General features: G+C 43.0%; 1 protein-coding gene across 1 annotated transcript in view; it reads right to left on the minus strand.

Moving 5' to 3' along the window:
• LOC121862312 (laminin subunit gamma-1-like) overlaps positions 1–26,526 on the minus strand; it is a 114,647-nt gene that overhangs the window by 66,945 nt on the left and 21,176 nt on the right. The window contains 5 exon segments of the mRNA XM_042360468.1: positions 4,105–4,283; positions 11,923–12,053; positions 12,759–12,942; positions 15,511–15,628; positions 20,434–20,710. Of these exon segments, the coding sequence (XP_042216402.1) occupies positions 4,105–4,283; positions 11,923–12,053; positions 12,759–12,942; positions 15,511–15,628; positions 20,434–20,710 (889 nt within the window).

A 26,526-nucleotide genomic window follows, 5' to 3' on the forward strand; every position in this document is an offset into this window, starting at 1 on the left:
TGGGAAGATGAGGTGGGAAGACGAGGATGGGGAACATGAGGTGGTGGGTGGAACAAACATGAGGTGGTGGGTGGGGAACATGAGGTGGGGAAACATGAGGGGTGAGGAACATGAGGAGGGGGGGAACATGAGGGTGTTGGGGGAACATGAGGTGGTAAGATGAGGATGGTGGTAACATGAGATGAGGTGGGGGAAACATGAGGGTGGTGAGTGGGGAAATAATGAGGTGGTGGGTGGGGGAAACATGAGGTGGTGGGGAACATGAGGGGTGGTGGTGGGGAAACATGAGGTGGTGGGTAAACATGAGGGTGGTGGTGGGGGAACATGAGGTGGTGAGGGGAACATGGGAGGGTGGGTGAGGGAAACAAGAGGTGGGGAAACATGAAAAGGGAGGATGGGTGGGGAATATGAGGGTGGGGACATGAGGTTGGTGGGTGGGGGGACAAGGAGTGGTGGGTGGGGAAACATGAGGGTGGTGGGTGAAACATGAGGGGTGGTGGGTGGGGGGGAAATGATGATGGTGGTAAACAGAGGGGTGGGTGAAGTGGTGGTGGGGAAACATGAGGGTGGGGAATATGAGGTGGTGGGCAAATGAGGTGGTGGGTGAAGGGAGGATGGGCAACATGAGGGTGGTGGGTGGAGGCATGAGGTGGTGGGTAAAGGCCATGGGGTGGTGGGTGGGGAAGCAGAGGGTGGGTGGGAATATGAGGGTGGTGGGGAGAACATGAGGGTGGGGGAACATAAGGATGGGGAAACATGAGATGGTGGGGAATATGAGGATGGTGGGTGGGGAACATGAGGTGGTGGAGGTCACGAGGGTGGGGGAAGATGAGGCAGGGGTGGGGGAAGATGAGGAAGATGAGGAGGTGGTGGCAAACATGAGGATGGTGGGAACATATGGGTGGTGGGGGGAAACATGAATGGGGGGAAACAATGAGGGTGGTGGGGGAACATGAGGATGGTGGGTAAATGAGGGGGAACATGAGGGGTGGTGGAACATGAGGATGGTGGGGGTGAGTGGGTGGGGAGAACATGAGGTGGTAAATGGTGGGGTGGGGGAACATGAGGATGGTGGGGAAACATGAGGTGGGAAACATGAGGATGGTGGGGAACATGAGGAATAGTGGGTGGGGAAACATGAGGTGGTGGGGGAACATGAGGGTGGTGGGGGAAATGTGAGGGTGGTGGGGAACATGAGGGTGGTGGGGAAGGATGAGGGGTGGTGGGTGGGGGAAGATGAGGATGGTGGGTGGGGAACATGAGGGTGGTGGGTAAATGAGGGTGGTGGGTGGGGGAAAAATGAGGGTGGTAAACATGAGGTGGAGGAAACATGAGGGTGGTGGGGGAACATGAGGGTGTTGGTGGGGGAACATGAGGTGGTGGGGGGGAAGATGAGGATGGTGGGTGAAGATGAGGATGGTGGTGGGGAACATGAGGGGTGGTGGGTGGGGAACATGAGGTGGTGGGTGGGGAAACATGAGGTGGTGGGTGGTGAACATGAGGTGGTGGGTGGGGAACATGGAGGGTGGTGGTGGGGAAACATGAGGGTGGTGGGTGAGGGGAACATGAAGGTGGTGGGTGGGGAACAAGAGGTGGTGGGGGAAATGGGGGGACATGAAGGTGGTGGGGGGACATGAGGGATGGTGGGTGGGGGAATATGAGGGTGGTGGGGGACATGAGGTTGGTGGGTGGGGGACATGAGGATGGTGGGTGGGGGAAATGATGAGGGTGGTGGGTGGTGAAACATGAGGGTGGTGGGTGGGGGAACATGAAGGTGGGGGGGAACATGAGGGGTGGGGACATGAGGGTGGGGGGGAACATGAGGGTGGTGGGGGAACAGGAGATGGTGGGTGGGGGGAATATGAGGGTGGTGTGGGGACATGAGGATGGTGGGTGGGGGGACATGAGGATAGGGTGGTGAAACATGAGGTGGTGGAGAAGGAACATGAGGGTGGAGGGGGGAAACATAAGGGTGGGGGGGAACATGAGGGTGGTGGGGGGGAAACATAAGGGTGGTGGGTGGGGGAACATGAGGGTGGTGGGGAACATGAGGGTAGGGGGGAACATGAGGGTGGGTGGGGGAAACATAAGGGTGGTGGGGAAACATGAAGGTGGTGGGGGGAACATGAGGGTGGTGGAGGGAACATGAGGATGGTGGGTGGGGAACATGAGGGTGGTGGGGGAATGAGGGTGGTGGGGGAACATGAGGATGGTGGGGTGGGGAATATGAGGGGTGTGGGGAGAACATGAGGGTGGTGGGGGGAATATAAGGGTGGGGGGAACATGAGGATGGTGGGTGGGGGAACATGAGGGTGGTGGGGGAACATGAGGGTGGTGGAGGGAACATGAGGGTGGTGGTGGGTGGGAAACATGAGGATGGTGGGTGGGGGAAGATGAGGGTGGTGGGTGGGGGAAGATGAGGATGGTGTGGGGAAGATGAGGGTGGTGGGGGGAAGATGAGGGTGGTGGTGGGGGCAGAGGTGGTGGGTGGGGGGCACATGAGGGGTGGTGGGTGGGGGGAAACATGAGGGGTGGTGGGTGGGTGGGTAAACCTGAGGGGTGGTGGGTGGGAGGGACATGAGGGTGGTGGGTGAGTGGGGGAACATGAGGGTGGTGGGGAACATGAGGGTGGTGGGGGAAGATGAGGTGGGTGGGGAAGAAGAGGATGGTGGTGGGGAACATGAGGGTGGTGGGGGAAGATGAGGGTGGTGGGTGGGGAACATGAGGGTGGTGGGTGGAGGAACATGAGGGTGGTGGGGGGAAGATGAGGGTGGTGGGTGGGGGAACATGAGGGTGGTGGGTGGGGGGAAGATGAGGATGGTGGGTGGGGAACATGAGGGTGGTGAGTGGGGGGAACATGAGAGGGTGGTGGGTGGGGAACATGAGGGGTGGTGGGTGGGGAACATGAGGTGGTGAGGGGGGAACATGAGGGTGGTGGGTGGAGGAACATGAGGGTGGTGGGTGGGGGAACATGAGGGTGGTGGGTGGGGGAACATGAGGGTGGTGGGTGAGGGAACATGAAGGTGGTGGGTGAGGGAACAAGAGGGAGGTAAGAAATAAAACTATCAGTGATAATACAGGGTGCTACCATAGCATACAGTCTACAAAGATATCCTCAGTTTAACTTAACCTAGCCTTGCCTTGCCTTGCCTTGCCTTACCTTACCTGACCTGACCTGACCTTACCTGAGATAATACAGGGTGCTACTGTAGCAGGCAATCTACAACGATTCTTGTTTAATTTAACCTAACCTCACCTCACCTCACCTTACCTGATCTAACCTGACCTAAATATCTTATAGACTGCACACTATAGTAGCACCTAATACAGCAGGTGTGTACAGAATTCCATGTAAGGAATCCTGGCCTCAAATGTGTTACCTGCAGGGCCGGATTAACCACAAGGCTGTAGCCTTTGGCCCTCGAGTTTAGGCCTTAATTTGTTTCTTAAACTTAAATCTTTGTCACCAGTTCACAACTTTACAAGGTGGTTAAGTAAACGACTTTTGTTATGTTTATTAAGGCTGTACAGTTATTATATACTAGACTAAATACCTCCTTTTTATGCATATAATGTATGGAAGTACAGTATATATATTGGCCCTTCCCTCTTATCAGCCTCAGGTCCCTCACAACCTTAATTCAGCCCTGGTTAACTGACACTGTCAAAGGAGACCGCTGCATGATGCCTCAAGGGGGAATCCCAGCTGAAGTTCAGGTGATGTGAGTTAGGAGTTGATGTGAATGTAACCTTACCTGTGAGCTGTGACCTTACCCCACCCCCAGGCTCCGCTCTGATTATCCCATCCCTGGGCACAGTTTGTCAAACCTGCCACTCAAGTACGAAAAGTGACAGCTACGGTCAGCAGCTGATGGGCCACACATGTCAACACTGACATTGGTTACGTTAACAATAGGTCAATTATTTGACCGATGCATATGATACCTTTGCAACAGTCTGAATTTTTTGAGTGATGCAAATACATTCGTTGCAATGGCCTGAATCTGGCCCTGAATATGAAGGTGTTGGGTGTGGGAATGAGAGGGTGGTGGGTGGAGGTTACAAGAGGGTGGTGGAACATAAAAGACAGGATTCAGTACTCACGTCTGCACTGGTAGGCATTGATGGAGGTGGCTCTGGACCAGGGAGCATCATTGTAGAAAGGAAGACACTCATCACAGTTATGGCCAGCAGTGTTGTGTTCACAGCGACACACCAGCTGCTCCAACCCATCCAGCCCTGTTGATGGCACGCACTCTGATGCATGCCCGTTACACTTACACCTGCAACCAAGTAAACCACTGTTACTTAAACCTAAAACCATGTACACTACTGTTACTTACACCTGAAATCATGTACAGTACACCACTTATTTACACCTATGACAGTGAACATCACCCTCACTTCCTCTATAAAGCATCGTTATTGCACATACAACAATGTACAGTCCTAAAAACAAAATATCGTTACTTTCCACTCCTCACAACTTCAAATGCTGGATTAAATGCTTTGATATAAAGTACTGTACTGTATTCTCCAGTGCATCATCATATGTTGGAATGCCTGTTTCCCACAAATACTGTACAATACGGAACTGTACAGGGTATACACAAAATATGTACTGTATTTGAAAAATATCACATCACATCTTACATAAAGTCAAGCACTCGTTTCAAGTTCTCTATTTAATCCAAATAATACTGCTCTAATCTACATGTTCTAAAGGTCATACTGTACTCTGTGAAAGTAAAGCAAAATTATTGGCTTATTCATCACTCTAGTGCAGTGAAAATTGAGTGAAAATATAAGATATTCACCCTCACAGGGAATATTGAGAGCTCCAGAGCTTTACCTTGGTCTGCCAACAAAGTCAAATGCCCAAGCTAATGAGCAGCTTGAGATATCATGCTCATAGCCAATCAACAGCCTTGGAGATTAGAGGATGCTGCCAATAGGTACTTTGATCTTACTGTCTTTCATAATGTCATGAAAAATAATATTATTTATTCAGTGAAGTCATCATTCAAGTTTATAATTGGTTTGGCATGTACAGTACAGTCGCAGAGTACAGGCATCCATAGTACACGAACTAGCTTATACATGTCTGACCCTGTGAACTGCCCTTACACTGAGTGTCGATCTCACACGAGACAACCCACCCAGCTTCTCTACCTAGTCAGCATGTTCATCACTTGTCCGTGCTCATTATGGAAAAAAACAAAATGATTACAATACATTAATGTGGTTTAGAAACAAAGAAAATATAATATAAAACTATAAAATAAGTAAAATGAACACACACCAGGTGTGTTGCCAAGTGCTTCTCAACAGCTGACATTCAACCCGCCACCACGCACAATAAGACCTAAACTTTATATAAAATTATAACACATTTAATAATCACTTGTAGTCATGAGTACTACCTTAAGCAGCATCACATCACAACAGCAGTGGGAGACAACATAGGACAGGAGTGGTTTGTAAGAGGTTTATATTCCAGTTCAATGATTGTTGGTACAGTGTTGTTCAGTGTTGGGTTTGTTCTGCATATGAAGCAGGTGTTGCTCACGGGTAGCTCGAACAGTCATAGCGCAGGGTCCCTTCCTCTACCTACTACCTGTGAGTATTCCATATTTATTATCATTTGTGGTTTATGGTGCTATTTGTGTCTTAAGAGTGCCTTGTGTAATACCGGTATGTTTGTCAATTACTATGTATGAACATCTTAGTGTGTATAAATCTTGCAAATGTAATGGCATGTTGACTGTTACTACCAAATTAATAGGACAATATTCTAAAAGTACTGTATTGTTGCAGCTTTTTTTATTCATGGTCACATCAGTGTGAGCGGCTGCACTCCTAGCCCTGTATGTCAGCACGCCAGCTAGGACTCTGTCAGTCCTAGACTCTGTGCTGTTCCTCCCGGGTTCATTCTCAAGTACCTGTGCCGGTTAGGAGGATACTTGCTCTCCAGCGCCATTTTTGTTGAGGAGAAGACCCTATTTGCAACCTGTTCCGTGTTGATATATATGACCCCACGCTTCACATCTAATGTCTACACTCACGACATCTCTTCTGAATGACAGTCCGGCACTCCCATACCTACATATGTTCATGTGTAAATACTTGTAAATAGAAATATCTTGTTACAAATATCCTTCAGCGTGTTCAATATCCTTGGTGAAAGTGAAAGTGTTCCACCTGACATTAAACTTGAAAAGAACCAGAGGGCATTAACATCTAAACCCTAAACATGGTTACTCCTGGGATGAGGGGCCAGGATGTGGCTCCTCCTTGTATTTCAGTGGTTTCTTGAAGAAGGCATCTAGAGTTGACTGCCTTTTCTTGAGTCAATAATATAAAACAAAATTTACTGAACAAACAGAGGGGAGCACTAGGCATTGATTGGTTGCAAGCATACTGTACAGTATGTGTGTACGGCGCTCTGATGTGCCTAGTGAGTATAAACAAAGAGTTGCTCTCAGCGTGCTGTGAATGTTCAGAATCATGATTTTTTACTCTTTTATGAATTTTCATTTTTTTTTTATGTAAAACTAGAGCTCCAAGATGTAAGCAAGAGCACCATAATGAAACAGCGCTCTAAGGGATAGCGCTAACCGGGGTATTATCGTATGCAGTTCAGCACCTATATAGAAAATGTAGTTGTACAGTATACTGTACTGTACAGTACATATATACAGACTATGGAAGTATGGTATACAGTGCAGGATCGCAGGTATACAATAGTAAGCAGTCTGGTAATATGACCAAGGATAGCTAACAAAGCCATGAGATGCTTATTTCCAGTAGGGTCCTTATGCCAACAGTATCTGGTGTTCCCAGGCAGTACTAACCAGATCCAACATTGCTCAACTGTGCTGAACGGACGAGAAGTTGGTGTTTTCAACGCAATATGGCAGCTAGTAATTTATCGACTGATGATTTAGCAACTGTTGTACAAGAATTAAGAAGTTTACATCCTTAGATACATCAATTCCCAAGATGGAACTTGAAAATATCTACCAGATCCAAGAATGACAATGATCATGCAAATTACCCACTCCCAACTCAGGGGGCAATGACAAAAAATAACAATGGGAGTCTCACCTGAGGCCTTGCAACTGGAATGAGTACACTTTAAATCCTTTCAGTTTATAGCTACATTATATCCAAGGGACTTCACCTGTTGCCAAAGCTTCTATGGATTTCTATACAACCACACACTGTTTACTACAAGAATAGCCCCATTCTAACCACTCTAAAAATCAACAACTTGTAGAAAATGTGCATGTTCACTCTTTGTCAATCTCCCTTTTGTATTGTAACTATGCTGAAATTCCTTGCTAAATGACCCCCTCCCTATGTCATTACAGTATATGTACCACCTATATCTTTTGTATATTTTTAGCTTGTACACATACACACTCCACCCAACTCCCTCTTTACTGACGCAATAGCAGAAAAATCCCTCCAAAAGTCTCAATTTCGTTTCGGAAAGAAGTGAAATCAGTAACAACAGAGAGTCGTGGCCACGTTAACCTTCACACCCACCAGTGAGGTCCTAGAATACCTAGCAATAACTGCCCCTGGGAACCGACCATCATCTTCTGACCAGGTAGTATAGTGTTAACCAGTCTACTCTGGGAACAACCATGGGTTGGCTTTATATCTAACTGAGGTACCACAACACTACTTGGCAAAAAGTTAGGTGCTGTGACACCACACCACATGGTGTTTCCATGACACTGCAACATAATGACTGAGTTGCTACAACATCATGTGAAGTCCCTCAAGACAAATGTGAGTGAGTTACTGTAGTAGCATATGAGGTCCTTCATGTCAACACCTATAGACGAGTTTTTGCACCATGTGGTCTACTTGACCTCACACAGTAGGGCAAGAGACCAGCACCTGCCATCAACTGTAAAGTATAATTTGTATGTTAAAACTCGTGTTTCTTTTCCTTATAGTAATGAAAGCTTTTGTTAAACAACCCACCCACCCCCATGTCTGTGTATGTAATAAGACATTTCTGCCCAATGTATATTTTCAACCGTTTGGCTGCTGAAGTTTTTCAAAAACCCTTATTATTAATCTTTATTACACATACACACACACACACCATCATGCCTTATGCTGCACAACATAAACCACAATGTCATCATGCTTCAAGTATATTACACCAACCACTGCCATGCCCCTCATGGTTCTAGGACATACAGTGGGGTATGCTATAACGAACGGATCCTACTACGAATATTCCTATAACGAACGGTTTTACCTATAAAATTGAGAATGCTATAACGAACGCAACTCCTACAACGAACGCGGATGAATACCGGACTATTTCGCCTGGCGCATGAATATTGTTGTACCGCGACCCACAACAAGAGCGTCAGGCGCCATCTTTGTCTCATTGTGTAGCCAGTGCACCACTGTTATTGTTGAAATTTCGTCTTTTGATGTGGAAATTCGCGTTATTTGTATAACTATTTTGTTATACAAGTATACAATTGTAACAATGAGTCGTCCAAAGCGAGTGAGAAAGCTAATAACCCTTGAAACTAAGAAAGAAATTATAAAGAAACGTGAGAATGGAAGAAGCATTGCGAAACTTAGTGATGAATATGGGATGGCTAAATCGACTATATGTACGATTTTGAAGAATAAAGAGGAGTTAAAAACTGTGCAAGTGGCTAAGGGAATCTTTAGACTTAGCAAAGCAAGGTGTAATGTGATTGAAGAGATGGAAAATTTACTCTTAGTGTGGATAAAGGAGAAAGAAATGGCAGGTGGTAACATTAGTGAAGCTATAATTTGTGAGAAGGCTAAACAATTGTTTGAGGACCTTAAAGCCAAGACTCCCAGTGGAAGTGATAGTGATGTGCCAGTGTTTAGGGGTACCTGCATGCTGAATAACACTAAGGTAAGATAAAGTACCGTATTTTTTACATTTTCCACAGAATTTTTTCAGTGTTAAGCGGTTGTATTTGGGGGCCTGGAACGGATTAATCCTATAACGAACGAATGCTATAACGAACGAGATTCTGGAACCAATTACGTTCGTTATAGCATACCCCACTGTATTGTCACCGGACGATTCGTTACCATTATAAATGTTATCTCCGCTGGCTTCAGCTACAGTGCTGGCGATTGCCACCTTACCCAAAAAAACATTAAATCTCTCAGCCTGCGTCCACGTACACCGCGACCCCCCACACGACCTGTGACCTCGCCAGATGTAGCGGCTGGCCTCCATGATAGCAGATTGCCCTCTCCAGTGATGCTGTGAGGACCAGCCCTCTGCTAGCAGTGGTGAACACCAACTCGCAATCCTGGCCGAGTTTTGTGCGGGAACAATTTACGCAGTACTATTGTCCCTTGGAATGCCATACTGGTTCGCATTAACCCGCACTTGTAAGTACAACCTAAGTGATGACATACCCCTCAGTACTGAAATATTGTTGACTAATTATGCCTACTCGTTTCTGCCTTATATGGAGTAATAAGACAAAGCGGAATGAAGCGTAACTAAGATTAATAGAGTTATGAACTTTGTATCATGTCACTATGCTTAATAATCAATTGTAATTAAGATGAAATTGTGTGAGACTAACTAACTATGTAGCAGATGCATCACCATGTAATACTAATGAACGCCTTGTTCTCTGCAGGTTTTGACCACACCAATAAATATTGAATGCGTCAAAAGGCGGGTTTCAATCTTTTCCCTTCGACTTGCCCATCACCTGGACGTCCATAACTAAGGCATTTACAATAAACATTACCTAACATGACTTAAACTAACCTAACTTATCGTATATGGCAGTGTAAAAGTTGACCTTTGAAGCCAAATTTTTAGTGTCCAAAGTTAAGGGATCGACTTATATGATGGGTATAAAATGATGACCTCTAAAATCATGACCGTAAGTGAGAGTATTTGGTATTACAACCTTCATATTTACCTTTAATATAATTGCTCTATTTCTATTATGGATGAAATAAAAATTTTCTCAGTAGTTTTTAAACACCTTTTGTTATTGATGTTTTAAGAGTGTGTGTGATCGAGTGTGTGTGATCGAGTGTGTGTGATCGAGTGTGTGTGATCAAGTGTGTGAAACCATGCAGTAGGTAAAACGAAGTCAATGTAATCTGATAAAATTGCACTTTATTGACATACAATATAAAAATATCTTCCAAAAAAACAATGCTATTTTATTTACAAGTGAACTCTAAACTTACCCTATCTAAAAACCTTCAAAGTCAAAGTCATATTCATGGGTAGCAGACAAATGTAGGTCACCATAAGGGTCCGACTCCGAATCACTGGTTTCGTCTTTGTCTTCAGTGTTGCTGTCCTGTTTGTCTAAACTTCTCCACAACATATCGTCTTCTTCACCATCTATCGGGTTAGAGATACCACATTTCTTGAAGGACTTTGTGATAACTTTTACTCGAATGGCATCCCAAGATTTGGCAACGAATTCGCACAGTGCATGAAGTGGTGGAGTGCGCATATTCCCTCCCTTTGTGTACGTCTTGTACCATCCACTTGTTCCACTCTGCATGAACATTTTCTTTAAATGGCTTGTTAATGCTGACATCTAAAGGTTGCAGAATAGATGTTAAACCTCCTGGGCTAAACCGGTCCCACACAAACAGGCTATTCTCTTTGCACAGTCCACCTGTCCTCTTATTCCACACATTTTCAATCCCAAATTTCACCCCATCTTCATCCATCCATCCACTCTCTTGGACATGAACAAAAACACTTGGAGGGAATATTAATTTAGGCAAGGTTTTCCGTTTGAATATTACCATAGGCTTCAGTTTTGTACCGTCACTCATGCAACTCAACACCACAATGAATTTTGTTTACTCGTGTCCTGTACTTTTCATTATGATGGTTTTTACTCCCTTAGAAACAACTGTTTTATTGCTGAGCATATCGAAAAATAGAGGGGTCTCGTCCATATTGGCAATTTGACACAGCGGAAAGTTGTGTGTCTTCCGTAGATCAATAATATACTGTTGAAAAGCGGTGACTTTGTGTTCGAGGTCAGCTGGAAGTTTTTGAGTTATTTTGGTCTTCTGCCGCAGCACCAATTCATTTCTTCTCATAAACCTAGAAAACCAGTTTGGGGCAGCCTTGAAATTTTTATTCGAGTCTGGATTTGCTCTTGCCCACTTGATACTTTCCACGCAGATGTTATTTCTTGTTATTGTGATTCCATTCTGTCGGTGTTCACGGATCCACTTGTTCAAATGTTCTATTTCTGGCCACTGAGCTTTGCCATGTCGTGAGGCACACTTTTTCTTTGCCATTTTACTTATTGTATCTTCGTTCTTCTTGCAATCCCTCACAGGTTTTTCACTAATTCCATAATCCCTTGCTGCTGCTGCACAGTTATTTGTAGAGTTGGCACACACAATAACCTCAGCTTGAAACAAGCTTCATACTTTGTTCATTTGGCAGGAGGGGTCATGGCTGTCAGCTGTCTGGTCAGTGGTTGTGTGTGGACTGTGGTGGAATGAGCAGGAAGTCAACTGAGTTCAGTGTTGTTGTGATTGTTGGGTTCGTCACTAATGACGTTGTGTGTGACGTCATGCATAGAGCGGCTTGTTTACCTGTTTATGTATGTGTGTTGATGGTTGACTTGGTCCTTCACAACACTTGACAGCTGCTGGAGTTGGGGAGTCGACATATACGGTAGGTATACCTCTATGACCAGATTTTTTTGCTTGAAAAAGGGAGTCGACTTATACGCCAATGAAACCATGGTTTCATTGCCTCCAAAGAAAAGACAAAATTATCTAAATTTAATAAATATAACATGGTGCTTCATAAAACGATGACAAGATATCCGCCCACTGCCCCTCATACAACATATCCAGTAAACCACCATTAACTCTATGCCTTACCTGCCCCCCACAGCAAATTCGGTGATGGCATAGAAGTAGGATTTGAGCACCCTGGGATCACCAAAGACCTCATCTCGGAAGGTATTGAGGCGGTCAAGGATGATACGGATATCAGTGGCTGTGACCCATTCCTGCAAGACAATCCATGAATAGTCACCATTCATGTTTGAATACTTCACCTCATCACTATTACACCAAGACAAACACATTACTGAATGAATATCTTAATGTCCCTGTTTTGGGGGAATTATAAGATGTAGAGTTCACACAACACAAATACTGCAACAGTTATTGTAACATTTAAAATGATAGTACCCAAGAATTATATGATGCCTTGTTTACAGCCAGTTATACAGTTAAACTTGCCATTACTGATTTTTTGTACTCTGCACCAAAATTAGATAAACTGGAAGTTTGTGGGCCTACTTAGATTGACATCAGTTAGTTTGAGTTTGAGATGATTAAATCCAGTTAATATGGTTAGGATACATTAAATTAGGTTAGATACCTTCTACAAAGACTAAAATCAACTATTATTTTATCAATACAGTTCTGTATTAATATAGAATATACAGTACAATACAGTACAGGGTACATATAATATAAAGACTTTAGTTGTGTGTACTGTAATCTATAGGAAAATATCAATATTAATTTGCCAATACTTATAAGAAACTGTATACTGTACTGTATTCATCCATGAACTATTAACCCTCTCACAATATTCTATTTGGTTAACGCCAGATGATTTTATTCAGATCAGACGGAAACCGTACAAAAGGGTTAAACATGGAGAAGTCATCATGTGGATAAAATAAGTACAGCAAGTGGCTCACCTGCAACTCAGAGCTGTTCTCAAAATTATAAGCCGAAGGTCGACCCTCCAAGGTGGAGAAAGCCACATTGCCACCTGTCAGAGGGGAGATGTCTGAAAATTCTGAGGTGCAGAGTGCACGGGTTTCATCTTCCCGCCTCACATATGTTGAGTCTGGGATACCATAGGTGTCGCGGCAGGTGGCACTGTAAGAAAAATCCTTTATTACCACTAGAACACTATACTGTACCAAACATATCACATGACACATTACAGATACAGTACATAACAATAGTTTGTTGTTTTTTAAGGGGAATAGCCCACCCGGGCAAAGATCATCAACCCACTATAGGATCTGGGGGGTGAAAAAATAATAGTAAAAATAAAAAAATAAAAAATTAGAGGAGAAAAGGACTTAATCTACACCACGAAGATGCTGGAAAACCAGCTTTTTAAAGTGAGAAAGATTGTAAGCAGATGGAAGCACAGAAGAAGGCAAAGCATTCCACAGTTTGGCTGTGTGAGGAAAGAAGGACGGCCACCAGACTGGTGCCTGCTCTACAGAACCTCAGTTACCCAGAGAGAATGCATTGCCTGCAACTACCCAGTTTATTCTACAGACGGGCAAGGGGCGACCTAATCAAAGTGTATAAACATCTCAGAGGGCACTACTTGGTCGAATGTACATATCTGGAGCTGGCGGACGCCCACCCCACAAGTGGTCACAGCTCAAGGTTGAAGAAGCCACTCGTCCAGAGAATTGTAAGGGCAAACTTTTTTGGAGTGAGAGTTGTGAACTCTTGGAACAATCTGCCAGAAAGTGTTGTGAGCTCATTCAAGACCAGACTTGACCAACACTGGAGCAGGTTACAATATATTTAGGAGCCGGTGCATGCCCAGTACTTGCCAACAGTGAGTATCAGAGACGTGACCGATCGCCCAAGCAGTTAACGAGCCGATCAGTGGCGAAGAGGGTCAAGGTAAAGTATAACGGGTTATTCTAGTACAACCAACATCCACACAGAAACAGTGGGCACCGCGGGCAAGACGAGTGTTACATGCTCACGGCCTTGCCAGTGATACACTAGATGCCAAATCCATTGAACACTGCCCGTTAAAGAACCTGTAAAAGAGAGAAAGTGAAGCAACATTGCAGCGAAGAGAAAGGGAAGAGAGATTATCAACTAAAGAAGGAGAGTTAATAAGACAAAATGCCTTTGATTCCACCCTATCTAACAGTTGGACAGAAGAACCACCCCAGATATGAGAGCGGTACAGTAAGTCCTCGTATAACATCGTCCCGCTTAGCGTTGTTTCGGTACTACGTCGCTAAACTTTAAGAGACCAAAAATTCGTTTAACATCCTAGTGATCCGATACTAAGTCTTTTGCCTCATCACGGACTACTTTCTACGGCACATCACCCTCTCTCGTCTGGCCGCGCTACGCTCTCTCGGCTCGGCGCAGAGTCTCAGTGACTCACCACCCTCCCCCGCTCCCGCCCTCCTCCTCTGCTCCCGCCCTCCTCCTCCGCTCCAGCCATACTCCTCCGCTCCCACCATACTCCTCCGCTCCCGCCATACTCCTCCCCTCCCGCCATCCACCTCCGCTCCCGCCATCCACCTCCTCTGCTTCACTACCCACCACACACTCGCTCTACCACCTCTGCCCGTCGGTGAGTACCAACTGGTATACAAACTTAGCACTGTAGTTGTACATGTATGCAATATTTTCTATAGAAATGGCAATGATTTTCTGTATATGTAATGTATTTCATGGGGCAAAGGGAGGCTCAGGAACGTAACTCCCGTATTTTATCTATTTCTTATGGGGAAAATTGATCCACTTTACGTTGTTTCGTATAACGTCACGTTTTTTGGAACGTAACCCCGACTTTAAGCGAGGACTGACTGTATACCAATTAAGGATGCATGAATCCCTTATAAACCTGAAGCAACTGCTCAGGAGTGAAGTAGCTATGGCATCTGTTCAGCATTCCCAGTTTTCGGGAAGCAGCTTTAGCAATGTTGTGGGTGTGTGGCTTCCATGATATATTAGAGGAAATGGTGAGGCCTAGCATATCTATTTTATAATTTGGCAAAATGATTGCATCCTGAAATGTGATTGGTGGGAGATCTTATATTTTGGAAAGTGTAAATGGTAAATACTGTGATTTATTACTATTGAATTTAACCAAATTTCTACCTCCCCATTCGGAGATGCTGCACAGATCCGCATTGATAGATAAAACTATATCAGCTCTAGAAACAAATCTAGTTTGCTGAATTGGGGGTTAGAGGTGAAGAGAAGAGTAAAATCATCAGCGTAAGAATGGATAGAATTAGTTGTAGTGTGAAGTAAATCATTGATAAAAAGAAGGAAGAGAGTAGGCGAAAGAACAGAACCCTGTGGAACACCACTATTGGTAGAAAAAGAGTAAGAGATCAATCCCTCGACAACAACTGCCATGGATCGGTTCTCAAGGAAGCTAGAATTTAGAGAACAAAGTGGAGGAGAGAAACCATAAGAGGGAAGTTTAGAAAGTAACAGAACAGTACAGTACAATATTGTATATGCAGGCCTTCATTTTTTTGTTAGGTTACATCATTAAGGGGCCATATAATTGTAAAATCACAATTGTAAATCAATCAACTAATGGAAAACTAGGGAGTGGGGGTCCAGGAACCAATGAGAGTATCCATTACTAAAATTTGTCCTCCTCATGAATGATATTACACTGGACACTCACCTGTAGTGCTAGTAGTGTCCACTCACCTGTAGTACTGGTAGGGTGTCCACTCCTTATTTTCAGTAGTGCGCTTGAAGATGGCAAAGGACTCTGGGCGCGGGGAGTGGAAGAAGAGTCTTACATAGGTGATGTCAAATGCCTTTCCTGTGAGAAGGAAGAATACGGTTATGGGGGCCTCCTTCACCCATTAATCTTACCTTTAACACTACCTCCTTTGTTTATTATATAAAGATAAATATTGGCAAAGGATTTTAATTGAAGTGCCACTAGTGGTTTTGAGACCTTGCTTCTAGTTCATATGTTATATGGATGTATCTGTAGTTTACACTTTTGGTGTCACAACTGTAAAATAATTTTTTAGTTACCCTGTACTGTTAAGACAAAATAAACTAGCATATCCTAAATTAACCTATCCTATAGTATCCTAATGATCAGTGTTTGTTACTCTGTTACCCTGTTCCCTATGTTTGTTAGCTACCCTGTTCCCTATGTTTGTTTATTCTGTTCCCTATGTCTGTTACTATTACCCTGTTCCCTACGTTTGTTACTACGTTATTCTGCTCTCTACATTGTTCCTATGTTACCCTGTTCCCTATGTCTGTTACTATTACCCTGTTCCCTACATTAGTTACCATGCACAGTACATGTACGTATGGTTTTTTTCAGTAAGGGTACATTACATTTTAATGGGGTGTGGATCCACTAATGCCTATCTTGAACATTTGAGGCTATCACGTTCTTCCATTTTTTTTACAGATTACTGTCCAAACAAACTTGTTAACAGAGACGAAAATCCCATTAAGCTCTCCTTCAATGATAAGAGTTTGTTTGGCTTATCGACCATCATGTATCCACGGACCTACAGGTATAATATTCATATTAACTTAACCGTGACCTTTCTCATCATGCAGAAATACAGTACTATATATAATTATGCCTAGCTTGAGATAACATCATACCACATTCACACTGGCAGGAAGTGAGGGATAAGAAGGAGTTAAATACAGTCAGTGTATCTGTACCACAGACCTCAACACACTTGAGAGTAACAATGACAAAAATATCAGTTTGCAAGGCTGTTTATCTCAACACGCTTTACAGTTCTGGAGCCATCACTGTGTACCACGCCAGCTGCACTTCCTGTTCTCAGAATGAAATAATTGATGGCAATCATGTACAGTACTTCAGTCATAATATGGACCAGCAAAATTGCCTGGCATCATTTGGGTTACGTCTATACTGCAAGGAAGGTGTTTTAATAGCACCATGGTGATCCAGGTGTTATAATAGCACCATGGTGATCCAGGTGTTACAATAGCACCATGGTGATCCAGGTGTTATAATAGCACCATGGTGATCCAGGTGTTATAATAGCACCATGGTGATCCAGGTGTTACAATAGCACCATGGTGATCCAGGTGTTATAATAGCACCATGGTGATCCAGGTGTTATAATAGCACCATGGTGATCCAGGCATTATAATAGCACCATGGTGATCCAGGTGTTATAATAGCACCATGGTGATCCAGGCGTTATAATAGCACCATGGTGATCCAGGTGTTATAATAGCACCATGGTGATCCAGGTGTTATAATAGCACCATGGTGATCCACCATGGTGATCCAGGTGATCCATGGTGATCCAGGCGTTATAATAGCACCATGGTGATCAGGCATAGGTGATCCAGGTGTTACAATAGCACCATGGTGATCCAGGTGTTATAATAGCACCATGGTGATCCATGGTGATCCAGGCGTTATAATAGCACCATGGTGATCCAGGTGTTACAATAGCACCATGGTGATCCAGGTGTTATAATAGCACCATGGTGATCCAGGTGTTATAATAGCACCATGGTGATCCAGGCATTATAATAGCACCATGGTGATCCAGGTGTTATAATAGCACCATGGTGATCCAGGTGTTATAATAGCACCATGGTGATCCAGGTGTTATAATAGCACCATGGTGATCCAGGTGTTACAATAGCACCATGGTGATCCAGGTGTTATAATAGCACCATGGTGATCCAGGTGTTATAATAGCACCATGGTGATCCAGGCATTATAATAGCACCATGGTGATCCAGGTGTTATAATAGCAATTCATGGTGATCCAGGTGTTACAGCACCACATGGTGATCCAGGTGTTATAATAGCACCATGGTGATCCAGGTGTTATAATAGCACCATGGTGATCCAGGCGTTATAATACACCATGGCGAATTGCGGGTAAGCAGGTTTAGCACCATGGTGATCCAGGCGTTATAATAGCGCCATGGTGATCCAGGTGTTGGCATTAGCACCAGCGCAGGATTCCGGTGTTATAATAGCACCATGGTGATCCAGGTGTTATAATAGCACCATGGTGATCCAGGTAATGTATCCAGGTAGCACCATGGTGATAGCACCAGGTGTTATAATAGCACCATGGTGATCCAGGTGTTATAATAGCACCATGGTGATCCAGGTGTTATAATAGCACCATGGTGATCCAGGTGTTATAATAGCACCATGGTGATCCAGGTGTTATAATAGCACCATGGTGATCCAGGTGTTATAATAGCACCATGGTGATCCAGGTGTGATCCAGGTGTTATAATAGCGCCATGGTGATCCAGTTATACCAGCGCCATGGTGATCCAGGTGTTATAATAGCCATGGTGATCCAGGTGTTATAATAGCACCATGGTGATCCAGGCATTATAATAGCACCATGGTGATCCAGGTGTTATAATAGCACCATGGTGATCCAGGTGTTATAATAGCACCATGGTGATCCAGGTGTTTAATAGCACCATGGTGATCCAGGTAAGCTATAATAGCACCATGGTGATCCAGGTGTTATAATAGCACCATGGTGATCCAGGTGTTATAATAGCACCATGGTGATCCAGGTGTTATAATAGCACCATGGTGTTATAATAGCACCAGGTGTTATAATAGCGCCATGGTGATCCAGGTGTTATAATAGCACCATGGTGATCCAGGTGTTATAATAGCACCATGGTGATCCAGGTGTTATAATAGCACCATGGTGATCCAGGTGTTATAATAGCACCATGGTGATCCAGGTGTTATAATAGCACCATGGTGATCCAGGTGTTATAATAGCACCATGGTGATCCATGGTGATCCAGGTTATAATAGCACCATGGTGATCCAGGCATTATATTGCAATTATGGTGATCCAGGTGTTATAATAGCACCATGGTGATCCAGGTGTTATAATAGCACCATGGTGATCCAGGTGTTATAATAGCACCATGGTGATCCAGGTGTTATAATAGCACCAGGATCCAGGTGTTATAATAGCGCCATGGCGATCCAGGTGTTAAGTAATTACCATGGTGATCCAGGTGTTATAATAGCAATTCATGGTGATCCAGGTGTTATAATAGCACCATGGTGATCCAGGTGTTATAATAGCACCATGGTGATCCAGGTGTTATAATAGTCCATGGTGATCCAGTGTTATAATAGCACCATGGTGATCCAGGTGTTATAATAGCACCATGGTGATCCAGGTGTTATAATATACCATGGTGATCCAGGTGTTATAATAGCACCATGGTGATCCAGGTGTTATATAGCACCATGGTGATCCAGGTTATAATAGCGCCATGGTGATCCAGGTGTTATAATAGCACCATGGTGATCCAGGTGTTATAATAGCACGCGGTGATCCAGGTGTTATAATAGCGCCATGGTGATCCAGGTGTTATAATAGCAGCATCTATGGTGATCCAGGATGTTATAATAGCACCATGGTGATCCAGGTGTTATAATAGCACCATGGTGATCCAGGTGTTATAATAGCACCATGGTGATCCAGGTGTTATAATAGCGCCATGGTGATCCAGGCGTTATAATAGCACCATGGTGATCCAGGCGTTATAATAGCACCATGGTGATCCAGGTGTTATAACAGCACCATGGTGATCCAGGTGTTATAATAGCACCATGGTGATCCAGGTGTTATAATAGCACCATGGTGATCCAGGTGTTATAATAGCACCATGGTGATCCAGGTGTTATAATAGCACCATGGTGATCCAGGTGTTATAATAACACCATGGTGATCCAGGTGTTATAATAGCACCATGGTGATCCAGGTGTTATAATAGCACCATGGTGATCCAGGTGTTATAATAGCACCATGGTGATCCAGGTGTTATAATAGCACCATGGTGATCCAGGTGTTATAATAGCACCATGGTGATCCAGGTGTTATAATAGCACCATGGTGATCCAGGTGTTATAATAGCACCATGGTGATCCAGGTGTTATAATAGGCACCATGGTGATCCAGGGTAATAGCACCATGGTGATCCAGGTGTTAATAGCACCATGGTGATCCAGGTGTTATAATAGCACCATGGTGATCCAGGTGTTTTAATAGCACCATGGTGATCCAGGTGTTATAATAGCACCATGGTGATCCAGGTGTTATAATAGCACCATGGTGATCCAGGTGTTATAATAGCGCCATGGTGATCCAGGTGTTATAATAGCGCCATGGTGATCCAGGTGTTATAATAGCACCATGGTGATCCAGGTGTTATAATAGCACCATGGTGATCCAGGTGTTATAATAGCACCATGGTGATCCAGGTGTTATAATAGCACCATGGTGATCCAGGTGTTATAATAGCACCATGGTGATCCAGGTGTTATAATAGCACCATGGTGATCCAGGTGCTATAATAGCGCCATAGTGATCCAGGTGTTATAATAGCACCATGGTGATCCAGGTGTTATAATAGCACCATGGTGATCCAGGTGTTATAATAGCACCATGGTGATCCAGGTGTTATAATAGCACCATGGTGATCCAGGTGTTATAATAGCACCATGGTGATCCAGGTGTTATAATAGCGCCATGGTGATCCAGGTGTTATAATAGCGCCATGGTTAAATACAAATAAGATGTTTAGTAAAGTAATTACCTAGGCTAAGTGTGATGTTAACCTGGTTGGGGAACTGGATACCCTCATACATGGTCTCAGACTGCCACCAGGTGTGGTTGTCGTTGTTGTTAAAGTCAGTCAGGTAGTGAGAGGGGTGAGCCAGCTCGGGCACGTAGGCATTGCACACCTCACACGCCTTCTTGGATCCGTAGCCGCCAGTTTGTAGGCAGTACTCCTGAGGCCGCTGAACTCCACATGTATTAGTCACCTCCACTGGCAGGTTGAACGCCGCGTTCACAAACTCCGTTACACATTTCTGTCAACATGAAGGAGAACATACAATACAGTGAAAGGGCACCATGGTACAGTACCAGTGTTAATGATTTTATGACAACATCGTTTTTAACCCTTTGTAGGGCAGCGATACATTTGTACAGTATTTTAGTCTAGCTAACATCAGACGATTTTCTTCTGCCGAGAGAAACCACCTGCCCTACAAAGGGCTAAATACTTTCTAAACTTATGCACTAATGAGAAGCTCCACCTCAAATTATTCATCAACCAATTATCCCACAGAAGGATAACATAAATGCTTAAACTATCCTGAACTGATTCTATAGGCCACCAATACACTGTACCGTACTTCCTTTTAGTGTCCTTTTTACATTTAATCATATTTTATTTATTTTTTCTAAAATGTCTGACACACCAATTTTGAAACAAGATACAATTATCTTCCACAGATCCATTGATCGATCACATCGGGACCAGGCCATATTCAAGAGCAGTTATGGGGTGTACGACGCCATTTATGATGACCTTCTTGCACTGATCTTTTTTCAGCAATATCGCCTCTAACACATGGAACTCAGCACTTTTCGAAGCTTTGGAGGAGTCTCGAATCAAGTTTCCTGGTGGGAATTATTAGCTAGTACCTGTAGTATTCAAAATATCGAAACTTCAAGATCTCTCCAGAGCTTAGAAAAGGTGGTATTCCTGAAACAAGATCAGGGCAAGAAGGTCATCGTAAATGGCGTCGAACACCCCCTAACTGTTCTTCGTCTGATGGTTGGGCAGCGCGATTGATCGAGTGCAAATACTGTACATCGACCGGGAATAAATATGAAATTCTTGAGTACTATTCAAAGTATTTCAACGGAATGTGAATCATCCACATCAATTGTTAAAGAATGTTGACAGGAAATTGATACCCAGCCATAGTAAGTTAACATATGGATTTTAATTTTTCATGGTTAGAGTAGTAAGAGGTGGAAGAGATACTGGCAAATATATTGTATACCTTAATTTAAGATGGGTAGATGCAAGACGAGCGAGAGACGTATTAAGGAGACGAAAGAACAGAGAGAAGGATGGCAAATGTGAAGGGGATGTATCCGGGTAGCAGCATAGCTCACGAACGGAGAGAGTAAAGATGTTGGCTCTGGTGAGTGATTTATGGGCATGTTGCAGCAGGCAGACTGAATGCATGAAAGAAAGGAAGAGGAGAGAGCCGGTTTCCACTCTTCTTACCTCGATTTCCGCCGACAATGAGCAGAAACCATGGCGCAAGTAATTGTCTTCTTATGGTAAAACTCTCCCATAAAAGATAAAGTATGTCTGTATTATTAGTTGCCCTACAACTTACTTTATTACAGCTTAATGTAAAGTAAAAATACAAGAATAAAGGAAAGCAACTATCATTAGCCATACATCAGACAAGTGATGTAGATATGAGCGCATAACATTAACACTCGTGGGGAGAACATTACGACATCTGGATACCAAAATTACTTAATTTCTAGTACTGCACATGTGTCTAAAAAGGGGGTTATATGTACCACGCCCCTGCCCCATAGATTTCCAGGGCGGATCCAAGGGGGGGGGGGGTGGTCTGGACCCCTCTTTTCACCAGAAAATTCCAATACTTTTTCTTTAATGCAGTTTTGTACTCAGGCATTTTTGTATAGTAAAAAGTATTTACTACTGACTTCAGAATATCTCTTAATATCAACTCAAAATGCCCATGATATTGATCACATTTAAAATAAAAACACCAGGGGATGGAGGACCCCAGGGGAACCCCCTGTGAGAGCTGGTTGGGCTCGCTGCGCTTGCCATGTTCCCCCACACACAACTTCTTGGACCCCCGCTCCCCCCTTTTCATATTCTTGGATCCTCACCTGACACTAATGGATACAGCCAAGACATGCAACACTCATCCTGGCTGCGCTCAGAAACACAGGCCATGACATTCTCCCCTCAACACACTCCACATCTCTCAATATTACAATATTAACACGATACATTATCCACACGTAGCAATATGTAGTAATACTACAGTGCAGGTTTATGAAGGATAACAAAAGGTATAATTAGTTGTCTAGCAGACACAAAGGCACAGTTGGCAGATGGTAGTAGGCAGCTAGCAAACAGGGAGGTACAGCCGCCTGGGAAGATATTGGAAGCATTATGTGTTGTCAAATGGTAGACTCTGCTGCCATATGTGACCAAGTCCCAGGTTACTGATCTGACTTTCTGCCTCATTTACACACAATTGCAGGTCTCAATTGTTTCTCTTACTTGACAACACAACATACATATAGCGTTTCTCACTATTGATTTTTTTCATTTTTGTATTTCTTTATAGTTCTTTATTATTATTATTATTATTATTATTAATATTATTATTATTGTTATTATTATTGTTATCATAATTATTTAATTTTACTTTATATTATAAATTTTACTTACTATGAATAATTATTACATTATCGCCCCCCAGGCCCTGATGTGACATGTGCCCGGGTGGGCTAATCCCCGAAATAAGGATCAATACCATTGTTGCCAAACAAAACTAGCTATAGACAAGCTAGACCTCAAAATCGTCAAAAATCACAAACTATCTCATTAGATGTCACGAAATGTGTGTAAGTTTTCTAAGTTAGTTGTTATAAAGTTTCACCAGAGCAATCCGTCTCTAGATACGATACGGTAATAGAGTTTCTCAATTAGCAACAATGCCTCCCACCCTTTTCTGGAAACTGACAACACACTACGTTTTTTTTTTCATTGCTGTAAACTTCTAAAAATTTTCAATATTTTGCGACGAATTCTAACATTTGCTCACAAATTCTAGTTTCAGACATGAAGATCAAGCAAAGCATGCACAGCAGGGGTAAGGTACTGGCGACGGCCCAAAACAACGTCTGCAGAGATGCTTCATATTTATAATTTATTAATTTTTTTTTTTTCAGGGGCGTTATTTTTACATTATTAATGTAGCACAACCTCTCAAATATATAATTCTTTAATCCAAAATATTTATTCTAACATCAAGGCCAGTACCCTTTCACCGAAGTTAATATTGTATGAAATTCAGTTCTGACAAATGACAATAATATAAGAAAAAAGTCTGGTGGTTTCATAAGATCAAATATTTGAATTAGAGTATAGTTGCTTTCGCTACATAAAACATTAAGAAAAATAACCTCTGGATTAAAAAATAGGTAAAAAATTCTATAATCAATGTCCAGGTTTTCAGTGCTTGTTAACTTTGCGAAGTAATCTGGTGTGTCCCTTGTCTCAGCATAATTTCTGATTAATTGGGAGAAAGAGGTTTGTTTAAATAATAGTTTCACTACTATTGCAGACAGTGAATAAGCGAAGCTTGGGGAAACGTGTGGATTCTTCAGCTCCTAAAGGGGCTATCACACCAAACAAAATCTACACATTCCCAAGGGAGAAAACAGTAATACCGCCGTTCGCAGTCAAAATTTTCGCCTAAAAACATATATGAGGAATAGAAAAGTATGGGAATTAAGAGCAAGTTTTGACTGCATTTCTAGTCAATTTGAGGGTTTATAACATTCATAATTGAAATTTAATAATTTCATTAAAACAAGTTATTAGGAAAATTTTTATTACATCCCAAATTAACACAGAATTTAACACGGGTTCTCCCTTAACTCGATACGTTCTAAACATTCTTGATATTTTGAGTCCCACATAAATTCGAAAATCTTAACTTTTTTTATAAAATCCATAATAATTAACGTAAAACGCCACACTAAGTATTATACGAGGAATATTTGTCCTCGACGATCTACAAACTGCAGTTAGTATCAGCAACTCTCGGAGTTTCCCAACTGGCGCAGCTTGACGCAACACTCGCCACTTGACCACTTACATGTAACCACTTAACCTGTTAGGCAATGTACTGTGCGCGCGCTCAAGTGGGTTCATCACTACTGTACTGTAACCTGACCCTAAAGTGCAGTTGTTCTACACTTCTCATTCCCACAACACACTATAATCATACGCAACCCTACAGTTACAGTATGAGACAATCACACACACACAATATGACAATAATCATACGCAGTCATACGGATAAGTACAAGGTAACAACCACACACACACGCACCATAATCATACGCAACCATACAGATACCACAACCTTGGTATCCGCCCACCAACCCACCCATAACCAAATGAGATTCTCTATAACACTCCCACCAGACGAGAACCTTTACATCAAATTGTCAGTGATTCATAAATAACTTGTATGTTCACCCCATGTATCCTTTTGGTATTGAAAGTATTGATTAGACAAACAACTCTCCAATGCCACTGTACCTGATACTGTCTGTCAAATTAACTTTTGTTTTAAGAGGGAAAAAGGTCAGTAATTGCTTAGCCATGTCTCCCACCCCCAGTACCCAGTTTGGAGTCAACCTGGCGCCCCAATGATTTGTTTTACACTAACTTGTTAAATGCACTGCAAGTTACAGTTTGTAATACATTTTCTTCAGTATACGACAATGCACAGGTCCAGAGCGTACTATATATATATATATATATATATATATATATATATATATATATATATATATATATATATATATATATATATATATATATATATAAAAGGGTGTATACCTTTCCGTAAGCACTACGTCAGTCATGTGGAACATCCCAGGAAGAGAGAGAGGGAGTTGGGGAGGCGGGTGCCGCCCCTGGTCTGCCCTGGGCCGGAAGTGTCCTTATCAGCAGCCACCACCGCCCTGTGTGCAGATAACCCTGCCGCCTCACTGACAGCCGCCTTATTGAAAGCTGTCTCACTGACAGCCGCCTTATTGAAAGCTGTCTCACTGACAGCCGCCTTATTGAAAGCTGTAGCACTGGCAGCTGCTTCACTGACTGCCGCCTCACTGATAGTCGCCTCGCTGACAGCCGATTCACTAACGGGTGCTTCACTGATTCTCGCCTCACTGACAGCCGTCTCACGGACACATGCCTCACGGATAGCTGCCTCACTGACACATGCCTGACAGTTGCCTCACTAAGTGACAGCACTGACCGCTGCCTTAATGACAGCAGTATTGTACATCAATAAGGTGAACATGGTGTGCAGTATCTGAACAGCGGGTTCAGCTACACAGCCACATTTCTTTACATTACCACTAACACCTACTGTACTCCTAACTCCTCACATAAATCCTGAGTGGCAACTGAGTGTGGGTGCCACTATCACATTACACACTATGAGCACAGTACCCAACCCATGGTATACAACATTTACTACTCAACATCTGTTGTGCTTTTATCTCGTCTACTAGTATTAGTAGAGAACACGAGTATAATAATAATACCCAGCAGGTAATGGTACAAGTGAACTCTGTTAAAACTATTGTACAGTATATAACACCATCATATATATATATATATATATATATATATATATATATATATATATATATATATATATATATATATATATATATATATATATACTGTACAATAGTATATCGATGGGCTCTCCTGGGTGAAGCATCTACGTTCGTTAGATGAACAATAGCGCCAACATATAAAATAGATAAAGAGCAACATACCAGGATTTTATTTGGTGACGTTTCGATAATATCTCTTACCATCACCAGACCCAAAACACACGAAATATAACACAATACCGTTAATATTAAAAACTATGTATGACAAATAGAATCAACAACTGTATCGAGCAAATTACTATAAGCGCTTTAAGAAAAAAGATAAATACTAACACTGACCACTAAAACATTTAAACGTTAGTTGCTGAAATTCATACATTTAACAAAGAGCAAAACGATAAGT

Source organism: Homarus americanus, unplaced genomic scaffold, assembly GCF_018991925.1.
Source record: "Homarus americanus isolate GMGI-L3 unplaced genomic scaffold, GMGI_Hamer_2.0 scaffold31037, whole genome shotgun sequence".
NCBI classification, from domain to species: Eukaryota; Metazoa; Arthropoda; class Malacostraca; order Decapoda; family Nephropidae; genus Homarus; species Homarus americanus.